Genomic DNA, 13,723 nt, shown 5'->3' with positions numbered 1-13,723 from the left:
AGTTCATCTGCTTTTGTATCCCATCCTCTCAGCACTTGGGTCATAGCAAATTATTTTCTGGAGGTAGAACAACAGGTGTAAATATGGTTTGCCAATCTGGACATCACAGCAAACCACAAATGGTTTGCAAACCGTAATTCACCATAGTTTTGAACTTTCTGATTCCGTTTTGCCAGCACCATGGTCTGTCGTGATGACTGAATAGAGTCTGGGTTCTATCTGCAAAACAGGAATCTAGTTTTAAAAAAGAAACAATGGGCCATGATGATACTATGCAAATATAACTGAGGATGGGAGGGGGAAGCTACTGGGAAATTTATTCTGCTTGGCTGCTAAAGATAAAAGAATGTGTCATTTGTTTTCAGGTCAAATGCTTCTGATGGAAAATAGCCTCTGAGAGCATTTTATAGTTTTTGATCTTTGCAATCCGGCAAGCAAAATTTGAACAAAGCACTGTTTACAAAGAAGATCCAAAAAGTTAACCATACTTTGTTTTTACTAAGCGGAAAGATGTTACCAGTTGTTTTCCTGTGCTTAGTATACGCAAAGGCAAAGACCTCCTTGCGATAGTTCGCTTAAGCAGAAAATGAAATGTAGCAATACTTCAAAACCTTCACATTTTTATCCCTAGTAGCAGAACATGAAAGCTGGAAATTAAGTTTTTAACATCGGTATTTTTATATTGTTTGGGGCAAACGGAATCTTGAGATTTTGCTAGCATATCTATAAATGCAGCTGGTGGAGAAAAGAGGAAAATTCAGCTTTTCACCAGGTATGTTTCTTCCCACAAGGTCTCCCCCATTTAGTTATTTTGTAGACTACATCTGGTATCAGTTTCTACTTGTGTTATAACCAGCAGGCACAAAGCTACTTTGACATGGACCAGGGGCTTAGACACATTCAGTGGGCTCTCTCTTTAAAATAGCGGACAATTTATGTCATATCAAAATGATTTCTGTAAATCTCAGTCTGAAAAGCAATCCCAAGGATAGATTCTGAAGTTCATCTGGTATGTGGAATGAGCTGTGGAACTCTTTCACTTCCAGCCAATGGCTATTGCGACCAAGTGCAGAACATCACAAGCTTACCTGCTTGTTACCTTCCCCAACATTAGCAGGATTACTGTCATGTGTTATATGTGGGGCTGCCTCTGAAGACAGTTTGGAAACTTTCATCAGTTTCAGTTACTTAAGGTAAAGGTACCCCTGCCCATACGGGCCAGTCTTGACAGACTCTGGGGTTGTGTGCTCATCTCACTCTATAGGCCAGGAGCCAGCGCTGTCCGCAGACACTTCCGGGTCACGTGGCCAGCGTGACGAAGCTGCTCTGGCAAGCCAGAGCCGCACACGGAAACGCCATTTACCTTCCCGCTAGTAAGCGGTCCCTATTTATCTACTTGCACCCGGGGGTGCTTTCAAACTGCTAGGTTGGCAGGCGCTGGGACCGAGCAACGGGAGCGCACCCCACTGCGGGGATTCGAACCGCCGACCGTGCGATCGGCAAGTCCTAGGCACTGAGATTTAACCCACAGCGCCACCCGCGTCAGTTACTTATCAAACCTAAATTGCCATTCTGTTGGTCAGCTCCCCAGTTAGAGAGATTTCATTATCCAGAAAAACCTGAAAACTTGACAACTTTACCACTCAACCCAAACTTCTGATGATTAATGAACAAGTGGAACAGCACTAGTCAGCTTAATTGAAACAGGTATCTTTCCCAAATATTTCACGGTAAAGACAAAGAATTAAGTCAACAACTTCTCCAAAATCTCCTTCACCTCCCCACCCTAAGGGGCAACAAGGGTAGAGCTCTATTTGGGTTTGACTGTAACCAAGCTGGTCCAAAAGGGAGGCACTCCTGAATACCCCGCAAATAGCCAAGAATGAAACATATGGGGTAGGGTAAATCTACTGTTAGTACAAAAATGTGATCTTTTTCACAGTAGAAAGACTGACAATGACAGTGCAATTTAAAGATGCAATCTATCCAAACACTTTCAGAGGCACACCACTTTAATAGAGGTCTGTAATTCAATAATGTTACTCCCATCAATGGTTACTTTCCCCAATGAAGACAGATTTTAAATCTAATGAACCTGCATATTTTTAGCCTGCTCCTCCTCTATGAAGGTCAGAGTGGCTTACATTACACTGAAGTTCCCATTTTACCTGTGCAACACCCTTATGTGGTAAGCTAAGTGGACATAGTAGCTTGCCAAGGCTGCCAAGAAAGCTTTACGAATGGACAGAGACCCGACCTTAGATTTCCCAGACACAAACTGAAGCCAAAGCTTACACAACTTGTAAGAGCAGCTTGCCAGCAACATGGGGTGTGTGTGTGGTTTTTTTTGGGGGGGGTGTTACCAAGGCAGATAAAAATCGTAGGCTCATGTGTTTTTAATATTGTGTTTTAATGTTGTAACCCATCCTGGGACCTTAGAGTGAAAGGTGGTAGACAATAACAATAAGAAATAAATAATATTTGTTATGTAAAGTATAAAGTCAATACTGAACTGAGAAAACACAGGCAGAAAAAAGTCTAGTATATGACTTAATCCATTTACACATTTTGTATAGTATTGAATCCAATAATTCCTTAAACCGATTAATTGAAACCCTGATAAAAGAGAGACAACCAATACAGCTGTTTTAAAAGAGGGTTTATACGCAATCTAAGTGGAACATCAGCAGTTGCATTTTGAACCAATTGAAGTTTCCAAGTTCAGTGACAGCCCCACATAGAGGGCACTGCAACAATCCAACCTGGAAGTTACCAGAGCATGGAGCACAGAGGCCAAGTCATTTCTGTCCAAAGGAGGCCATAGCTGGTGAACCAGCTGGAGCTGGAAAATGACACTCTTGGCCACTGAGGCAACCAGAGCCTCCAGTGAGAATGCTGAATCCAGGACCAGAGCCCAACCTGTGGGATGCTCCTTTCAAGGGAGTGCAACCCCACCCAGAAAATGCTGTTTCCCCACCTCCCAAACACGAGCAGTCAGGGCACATAACACATTTACCATTCAGCCTGATGATGAGTTCTGGAGAAGCCAAAAGCCAGCACACTCTTTTATGGTATTTTGCTTGGTCTAATAAAAATGTCGCTCTAATACAGATTTTGGGATTTCTTATGGTGCAACATAGCTACTTGTACTTTTAAAAAACATATTGTTTCCTTTTTTTTCTTAATTACCTCCCAGAAGCTGTCACTAGGAACCTCTTCTCCAACAGAATCATAATACGAGTCAGACATCTCTACACAGCCAGTGCAATCCGGAGTCTTGTAAATATCAGTTCTTCAAAGTCTGTAGAGAGGAAATACAAAGATCAGCGGAACAAAGAATTGAACTTGCACATTTTAAAAGAATTAATATGATTGTAAGTTTGCAGTGGAGAGAGAGAGAGAGAAAAAAGGACTTTATATTATATTATATTATATTATATTATATTATATTATATTATATTATAGTGCCGTATCTGGCAGGATTGAACTGTCAGAAGAGGTAAATACTCAAGAGAAATATTAAGTTAATGGCTTGGTTCACATGTCACGGTAAGCCAAGCTATGACTTTTACCAGGACTGCACAAACATGCTGGCTCCAAGAAAGGAGCTCACATCCACTTTTCTCCTCTGCAGCCAAGTCAATGTTTGGATTAGCGTATCGCCTGAACCCAGAATGCTGGTAAAGCTCTTTCCTCCTTAACCACAGTCTGTACCCAGGAACAAACCTTCTCTACAGATGGTGATGAAGAAGCAGACAGCTCACCCATGAACCCGGAGTTGGATGATAAGCCAAACCCAGGTTTAGTGCCATGCTGAACTGACCAAAAAAGGACAAGAAGGAAACAGAGTGTTTGCAATCTCCTCCCAGAAAGCAAGGATGTTCACATTAAGCCAGTTTGGTTTAGCGTTATGTGTAAACAAAGCCCAAGTCACCTGTTTTGCATCCAGTCTCCAGGCAAAGCCAACAGGTCTAGGGGCAAGCAGGTCTTGGAGCTTCTGCAGTCAGAATACAAACACCCAGGGCCAATGTACCAGCAAGGTTACATTACAGCAGTTAAATCAGGCTCCCCAGAAAACAGACAAGGCTGTTTTCTAATTTTAAATGGCATCAGTAAGGATTTTTGGTCCCCTCCTTTCCTCATGTGCTCAGGTCGACTTGGACTATATTCCAGCTACTTACAGAAATCATTTTTTGTTGCCAAGCTTGAACGTTCTTTGTCGACCATCTCACCACCACCCGGTTCATAGTCAATGCATGTCACTTTTGGAAGCAAAATGCTTAGCAAAAGCCCTTAAATTTGAGTTCACAAAGAACAGACTTGAACCAAAAGATTTGTTCAATGCATACAGGAAAGTGTTTTCATGTCAGTTACAAAATACATCTAGCTATCAAGTGCAGAGCAAGGTGCGTGTCATGAAAACTGCTATTCATACAGACCAAAACATAGCCAAACCTCCATGCTGAGTTCTAGCTAAGGATTACACTGCTACCACCAACATTTTGAAATTTTAGCCAGGCAACTCTGAGAGATAGACAGCAAAGAGCTTACCCATAGCAGCCTTGGTTCTATTTAAATTTCTGCTGTCCCAAATTTTCATTTGTGATGAAGAAAGTCATTCAAACCTCCAAATTATAAGATCTTTTTCAAACTTACATACACTAATGTCCTTTTGTTTTTAATAAATTGGCTTCCGAGACCAACCTTATGGAAATATTTACCTTTCAGAATTTAGCCTATGACTTTGTAATGTTTACATGCCAAGGGAAACTGGGAGTGGTTAATACAGCAATGAAGACACACACACTCTTTCCAATCAGACAAGTCACAATATTTTTTGAATAAAGCACTTTCTTCATGATACATCAAGTTATGCTAATATTAATTTTAAGGTTTGTACATAGCATTGGTGCTACATGGTGAGAAAGTAGGAACAGGCATATTTTGGGAAATATTATGAAGTCATAGCAACGACCACACCAGAAAAATCTCTACTCACACAGGACTTTTTAAAAATAAACTAGATACTAAAATACCAACATTAAGCTAGCGATGACTCACTCCAGTCTCCTACAATACAATGATCAGAAGAACAGCCAGTACCTTAACATATCTGATGAAAGAGATTGACTTTGTCTTCCCCCACTCAGCACAAAAGCAATTGCCCTGGCATTTATCTCTACAGCAGTAGAGAAGCATAACTGGGTTGTGTTTCATCCTTAATAGTCCAGACTACTTTTTAAAAATGAGGGACCTATGACACATTTAGACTCAGTTTCACAAAACAAAGCTGTATAAAAATGAGTGGAAATGAATTCAGTATCTCAAATGGAAAGAGTATCTCACTCATTCTTAGAATATTAAAAATAATTAACTTACATCACCAGGTGCTCAAACGGCTTGGCAAAATTACTTATGTGTACTCTTGATCCAGATTTAAACCTATCATTCTTGTTTATGTCGCATAATTTATAAACCACTTGACTGCAAAAACAACCACCACAAAGTTGCATGTTCTTCTTCGGCTATATGCTATACTTAGCCAACTTTGGAGAAGAAAAGTATTTTGAACAATGGACAGCTATTGATTCTTTTGGACTGCTAAAAGGAGCATTCAGGTTTTTAAATCGCCTAGCTTCCCCCTTTAAGCTGCTAGCCTTCCAAGTCTCACCCAAAGCACTGAAACTGTTGAGCTCACGCTGGAAACTGAAACCATCAAGGTTGGAAGCCAAGGGCATCTGTGGGAAGAGAGAGCACTAGAACGGCAGAACATGATGAGGGCAGCCAGTCCTCTGTGCTATGGCAATGCCCCCCATGGAACACATGCGAAGCTCAGGGAAACGTTGGCTCAGAATTGGGGGGAGAACCAAACAGGAGGGACAAAACATGTGAGGTTTTTTTGAAGGGGGGATGAACTGACTTTGGCAATGGTGGTGCTCATCTCAATCTCAACAGCCACATTTTTCTCCTTGAAATGCCACCATATCATGACACGGCATCATTCTGAGGGGGCTTCCAATAATGGTTGCCCTAATGACCATCTCCTAATGATCAGTCAGATATTCCGAAGAGCTTTAGGAAATTATCTGTATAGGATCGGGGGTTACACACAGAATGTCCTCATCTATATTAGTTACCCACTTACACACCCACAGCACAATACCACAGTGATGCCATTACAGTGGTGTTGTTGTTTAGTCGTTTAGTCGTGTCCGACTCTTCGTGACCCCATGGACCAGAGCATGCCAGGCACTCCTGTCTTCCACTGCCTCCCGCAGTTTGGTCAGACTCATGTTTGTAGCTTCGAGAACAGTGTCCAACCATCTCGTCCTCTGTTGTCCCCTTCTCCTTGTGCCCTCTATCTTTCCCAACATCAGGGTCTTTTCCAGGGAGTCTCCTCTTCTCATGAGGTGGCCAAAGTATTGGAGCTTCAGCTTCACAATCTGTCCTTCCAGGGAGCACTCAGGGCTGATTTCCTTAAGAATGGCTACGTTTGATCTTCTTGCAGTCCATGGGATTCTCAAGAGTCTCCTCCAGCACCATAATTCAAAAGCATCAATTCTTCGGTGATCAGCCTTCTTTATGGTCCAGCTCTCACTTCCATACATCACCACTGGGAAAACCATGGCTTTTACTATACGGACCTTTGTTGGCAAGGTGATGTCTCTGCTTTTTAAGATGTTGTCTAGGTTTGCCATCACCTTTCTCCCAAGGAGCAGGCGTCTTTTAATTTTGTGACTGCTGTCACAGTGGTACCTCGTGTTAAGGACTCAATTACAGTGGTACCTGTTCTGGAGGTCCATGCTTAACCTGAAACTGTTCTTAACCTGAAACACCACTTTAGCTAATGGGGCCTTCTGCTGCCGCCACGCCGCCGGAGCCCGATTTCTGTTCTTATCCTGAAGCAAAGTTCTTAACCTGAAGCACTATTTCTGGGTTAGCGGAGTGTGTAACCTGAAGCGTATGTAACCCGAGGTACCACTGTACAACTGTTAAAAGTGAAATTATAATATTTTCCATAATTTTAAAAGATACTGAAATGACTAGAAATCAGACTGGGAAAATAATGTTGCAATTATATGCACATTTACCAAGAAATGCTTCAGCTCAAACACTCACGGGATTGGGCTGTAAATATAATATACCTCAAAAGTATCAGCAAGATGCCAAACATGTTACCTAGAAATAGTACTACAGGTGAAAGTTTGGCTGAGAAAATGTGGTGTCAAAGCACAGCAAACCATGATTGCTTGAAATAGAATATTTGATGACGTGGAAATAAATTAATTGGCATTTCCAGTACATTATCAGCCTATTCAATGATTATTTGATAAATAATGACAGTGCTGCTTTCTAGGAAATGCAATACCCATAGCAAACAAAATTTCAATAGCTTAAAAAGGCATCACTTTACTAACTGGATAGAATAAAACTGATCAGATACTTGGATCAAGAAGCCTAGCCTCAGTTAAGGCTATTAAAAACTTACTAGCAAGTTGCCTGCAAGTCATTATTTTTAACCACAATGATCTCAACCAAACATGCTTTAGCTCATGTCTGAACATAGTTGTAATGCTCAAATATGCAAAACCTGACTGCAAGGGTTTTAGGATTAAGTAATAGAGAATTATTTTACAAGAAAACATTTCCCTGCCTGGCTGATCACATGACCCTATTACATAATAGTCTCCCATGCTAATGTGATGTTTTAAGATCCAAGCAGATTAGCTGAACTTAAACTGAACTTTGATACACACATCGATGTTCTAAATTGTTTTTAAATAACATCCAAAGTTGATTACAACAGACACTTCACACTAGAGGACGATGCTTTCACTTTGACAAAACTCACTTTGAAAAACTGACTCCTTTCTATTGACTGCATTCAAAGGCAGAATCTGCACCACTTCACCACTTCCTCGTCCCAAAACTGCTTCCTCACCACTTCCCCCTCCTAAAACTGTTTCTAAGACAATACCAGAAGCGACTTTCTAAGAACAATTTAAGCCTTGAAGCATACTTCAATGACTCCTCCTGGGCAGTCATCTTTCTATCTGAACCATGAGCAGACCTACCCAAGTCTCCCATCTTAGACCCCAACAAAATACTTAAATTCCTCATGACATACAGAGATATTTGTGGAGGCAAGCTAGCACATTTCTAGTGAAAATTCTCAGGGACAGAACACAGTAGTGGAGCTCAGGAATACAATTTAGGATGCAGTGTATTGGGTACAAAAACTGTTTCACAAAATAGCACCACCACCCCATTTAAGGCATGATCTGACAGCAAGTGTCGGAAACCTGTGACTCTCCAGTTCCTGATGGGACTCCCAGCTCCCATTAGTTCCAGCCAGCATGGTCAGTGGTCTGGGTTAATATGAGTTGTAGTACACCAGAACAGGTGGCAACCATTTCACACAGGGGTTCCTTTCCACATGAGCATTGGTGGTGTGAACAATTCCACCCACTCCAGGGCCAAAAGTTCCCCTGTGTCAGCGATCGCATGTCAAGTGGATGCGCCTGAAATGGTCACCACCTGGATCTGGAAAGTCACCAGGTTCCACACCCATGTCTCACAATCCATTTCTTTAATTACTCACTCAATATTCTGGAAAGCATCACAGAGAATTAGCATCCAACATAAACTGTCATGAAAAATCCCAGGTATGAAAATCCAATTTTATTTTTTTTAAGTTTCCTTAAGATGTGGTATCATTAACATATGCAATAAATTACACATTATGGCCCAGGTCCAAACAGCAATGCAACTAGTTCTAAATGCCCAGAGGTGCTTTGAGCATGTGTTTCTCTAATAGGAACCCATCCTCCAAGCTGCCACACTATTCGTCTCTTGTGAAATTAATGAGTTTGAAAAAGCAGTTTCTGCTTTCAGCGCCCTCTGCTCAAAGTAAAAATATTCGGCTGGACACACCTAAAAACTCTTTGGGACCTGGCCAGTCTGCAATGCCTTGTTGTGCAACCAGTGTGTGAACAGGGTTCCTTCGCAAGCACAGCACTGCATGCCAAGCAAAACCCCACACAATGTCCCCAGAGCTTAAGATTGGAACTTTTTATTTCTGGCCAACTGTTCATTACTAGTTGACCACATCAGAAAGACCAAGTCCACAGCTTGGTGTCCTCCTGAATAAGATATGATCGTTGAAATTACAGGTGGTCTGGCAATGAGTAGAAGCACCATTTATCAGCTCAAGCCAATTCACCAGCTGTGACCCTATCTAGAGAAAGCTGTTTTCTTACAGTGACACCTGCCCTTCTGGCATCCAATTTCAATGCAATTTGCATTGTCCAAAAGTTCCAGCTGCTACAGAATACAGTTGCTTGGGTGTTGAGGAGGAATAAATGCTCAAACTATGTTACACCATTCTGGGTTCAGCTACACTGGTCACCTATTTGCTTCCAGACTCAATTCAAAGCACTTGCAATGAACTTCAAAGCCACTAACGTTTGGGGTCAAGCCACTTAAAAGGACCACCTACACCCCATATTAGAACATTGAGATCAGCGTTGCTTGTTTGCTAACTAGGAAGGGAAGCTAGCCTGGTAGGTCTAAGAGATAGATAGGGCCTTCCTGGTGGGCACTTCCTATAGAGCAGGGGTAGGCAACCTAAGGCCCGGGGGCCGGATGCGGCCCAATCACCTTCTCAATCCGGCCTGCGGACGGTCTGGGAATCAGCATATTTTTATATGAGTAGAATGTGTCCCTTTATTTAAAATGCATCTCTGGGTTATTTGTGGGGCATAGGAATTCATTCATTTCCCCAAAAAAAATATAGTCCGGCCCACCACATGGTCTGAGGGATGGTGGACCGGCCCTCGGCTGAAAAAGGTTGCTGACCCTGATACAGAGCTTCCTTCTGCAGGAAATATGAACAGCAACCTCCTTGGTGTCTTCTAAATGGGTTTTAAAAACACTTTTTGTTTGAAGTATCGTGGGATGATAAACTAGGTTGGGAGAGGCTGTTTTCAGTCTCTGTGTTGGAATGGCCAGCTGAAATATACTGAAATGAAACAGAAGGGGTCCTGTTCATGCAAAGACTTCTGCTTGCGCAAGGGAAACCTCTGTCCCTTTCCTCCTCCCCCCATACCTCCCAGTGTGCCCCCAAGGGGCTCTAGAGGGCTGGGGGAGCCCCTAGAACAGGGGACCTTCTTGGTAGTGGTGCCCACCCTATGGAACACCCTCCCATCAGATGTCAAAGAGATAAACAATTCTACAACTTTCCGAACACATTCAAAGGCTGTCCTGTATCAGGTCGTTTTACATGTTTGATGTTATACGTAATTGTTGATGTTATGATGATGATGATTCCATGCATACTACAGACAGTTGCAGTATAGGCAGATTGCACACTCACTGAACAAAAAGGTGTTCATTCAGACAAAATAATGCCTACCAAACTCTCATCACCCCTCAGACTTTTTTAAAGTGATATCTTTTATTATGACTTATTTGTATTGGATCGGATTGCTGTATACTTTGATGTTTCTTCAGCTTGTAAACTGCCTTGAGTATAGCAAAATGGAAATGTGGTATACAAATTAAAATGAAAATGAAAATGAAAAGTGAAAAATGTAATTGGCCATGCTGCCTGGGACTGATAGGAGTTATAGTCCAACAACAGCTGAAGGATACTACGTCAGCTCTCCTGGTTTAAACATTATTCACTCTCCCAAGTAACAACTAATGAAGAAGAACCAGATAGGCAAACTCAAACTCCTTCACACACTTTGCCTTGCTAAATATAACAGGGAAGGGGGAGAAACTTGTCTGCAGCTTGCAGGGGAAGCTACACATCTGCCCAAGTGCCCTAAGAATGACATTTTGACCTCACTAGTGAGCCACAAATGTTGGTGGGGTTAAGCTACTTGCAACCAAAAAAATCACTCCAACTGAACAATTCTGACTTGTCCGTAGATTGAAAGGGAACTCAGCCAAACAAATACTTTATTTAGCAACAAACAGTACCAGCCATGAATGGACACTAAAATCTCAGTTGTTCCTCTACAAAACATCTTCCACCTTCATAATAGACAATTTGCAGAATCACATACAGTCACATATTATCACATATTATCCAGTAATGGATAATAACACTACTTTTCCATCTATTCAGCAATATCCCTTGCTTCCCAATTTAATGCAATATTGAAACTCATATATACTTTTGGTAACCTTAAGAAGCCCTTTCCAAATGTTAACTTTTAATTTCATTAAAATTTGTTCAATGCCTTTCCCCACCCCACCCCCCAAAAATCCATAGTAGCTTAACAAAACCAAATCCACAAAAAACACTAAGCTATCAACAGAAGATACCAGCATCATAAATTTCAAAAAACAAACAAACACCTATTTAGCTGGTCCAGATAACTAGGTATTAAAGTTTTGAAGAGTTTACAAATCTTTACAAAACTTCTTTGTTCCTCAATTCCTATTACTACATTTTTCTTTTAATAGTGGCAAGTAAGAATATCACTTGAATTTCTAAAGTGAAAGAAAGAAAACATTTTGAAATAATTGTGACTCACTATGTATGTTGCTTTGAGTAACTAGGAAACTCTAAGTAACTTGACATTATACAGCAGTTCTATCTTTGATGGGGACAGAACTGTTCTGGAAAAGCCTAGGCCACCTTAGCTGTATAAAAAATGCCCCTTATGCCAAACATGATATGGCTAACAACAAATTAAGAAAGAAACACAGGCAATGAAACAGTAACACCAGAGAAAGGCAATACATGAAGGCCTAACTTTATATCCCATTAAAAACAAATATAATGTACCTGCAATTAAGTAAATCCACAAATAACTAATCCCTGACCTTTATTAGAGGTTCTCCGAAAGTGCCTTCAGTCACACCAACACTAATTCATATTTAGCATTTGATCTATTATCCTATAGGTGAGGTTTCTGTTAGGCCAATAATTTTAAGCTAAGTTTGCAATACCATCTATCTTCTTACAAATACCTTAAGCATTCCACATTCCTCCCAATTTCACATGCTTGCATAATCATGTAGTTCTGTGAACCCTGTGCCTGTCTTCTCCTAACAGAACTGTAATACCTGCAGTGTTCTGCAAACAGAATTCTCACGGCACATTTCATCATTTCCTGTTGGCAGCTAAACTCCTTGTAGCTCAAGATAAGGTCATTCTTTCAGACTGCAGATCTCTTTCCCCTCCAGCCAAAAGGTTGTTTGTTTGTTTGTTACTGCTTATATACTGCAGTTTCTGCACTAACCTGCCTCTCCCAAGAAATTGAAAATATCTGAAACTAAGAAACAAAAAATATAATCGGCTAGACAAAGAATTACTCAGCAGATCTTATGTTATACCTATTATGTGCACATATACGGAAAGGAATTGTGCCTAATTTTTATTTCATTTCCCAGCCACTACCTCCTAGGCATCTCACAAACAGTCTAACAACAGCTAGTCTGACAAATTATAAATCCAATTTTCAGTCAACATAAGACAAGGTGATGAGATACCTCCTTATTCCCTAGATTTTAATGAATTCTATATTTCCACACAGAATGGTTAATCTTTAAAAAATATATTATGATCAACAGCACCAATTAACGCTATTTTTCTTGTTCAGACGCACACACATGAAGACTAACAATGAAGGAGTTTCCTTTACGTCACCTTCATTATAATTACATACTTTGATGAAGATCACAAGATAGTGCCTTAAAAAAAACCAAACAAAGTCTGCAGGAGCTCAAGGTTATGCTAACATTATGCAGGCATTTTTTCCCCTGCGGCCTGAAGGATTTCAAGCCGCTACTAAATAATACGGAACCCATACATATTCACCAGATACAGTCTATATTCCAGAAAAAGGCTATCCTGCCCACCCCCCAAATACCAAGATTCAGAAACAATTGTGCTAAATTATTCTTTTCTTTTCACTTGCCAACATCCAAGCAACCAACAAAATAATAAAGTGAACAGAAACATAAAGTAAGGAATACAAGGTCTAAAGCCAATCAATGAAAACTGATTTGTTGGAGATCAACAAATCAACCCATCATGACATGGTCAGGAATATAAAACGAACTTGGAGCCTGAAAACTGAGTCAGCAGCATCAAAGAAGTGCTTCTTAGGAAGGTATTCACTTAGTGGGACAGTACCAGCAAAGAAGCCTAAGCCCTAAACACCTGCCTAACCCACCCTCCACAGAATGGGATGATCTTAATGAATGGACAGATTTACATGGGATATCCAGTACTGCTAATCTATCAGATATTCATGAACAGCAACCCAAATTGCACCTAAAAAGGGAAGTTTTAAAGCCCCAGTGAAAACTGCAATACCATATTAGCCAAGCAAAGGACAATCACAGAATGCCTTATGGTGGTTTATTTAAAAATACAGTAACTGGAATGCCACAATATGTTCAGTTTTACTAATACATTGGGGATGCATAATTTTGTTTTCAAGTGAGACAGTGCTCTGTAATCAGACTGAGTGGGCGAGGAACCTGATCAAAAAGAGAGCTGAATCCCCTTTGCACCCCCTGCATGCACACACAGACACACACAAACACTTTTCTCTTAGATGAGTTTACCACAGAGCTGGCTGAAATTTAAAGTGTCCAGAGTGGAAACTACACACATATAAAAAAAAGTTCTGAAAATGCTTTTTTAAAAAAGAGAGCATTTTTAAAAATACATTGAATTTTCGCCATCTAGTGTCACATT

General features: G+C 40.7%; 1 protein-coding gene across 4 annotated transcripts in view; it reads right to left on the bottom strand.

The window, feature by feature from the left end:
* PACSIN2 (protein kinase C and casein kinase substrate in neurons 2) overlaps positions 1–13,723 on the bottom strand; it is a 49,039-nt gene that overhangs the window by 23,688 nt on the left and 11,628 nt on the right. For all 4 annotated transcript variants that reach the window (XM_053387688.1, XM_053387691.1, XM_053387692.1 and 1 more), the window contains one exon: positions 3,190–3,301. In XM_053387688.1, the coding sequence (XP_053243663.1) occupies positions 3,190–3,249 (60 nt within the window). In that variant the 5' untranslated portion in view covers positions 3,250–3,301. The remainder of the gene's footprint in view (positions 1–3,189; positions 3,302–13,723) is intronic.

Source organism: Podarcis raffonei, chromosome 5, assembly GCF_027172205.1.
Source record: "Podarcis raffonei isolate rPodRaf1 chromosome 5, rPodRaf1.pri, whole genome shotgun sequence".
In the NCBI taxonomy this organism is placed as follows: Eukaryota; Metazoa; Chordata; class Lepidosauria; order Squamata; family Lacertidae; genus Podarcis; species Podarcis raffonei.
This window is presented reverse-complemented; position numbering and strand designations above follow the sequence as displayed.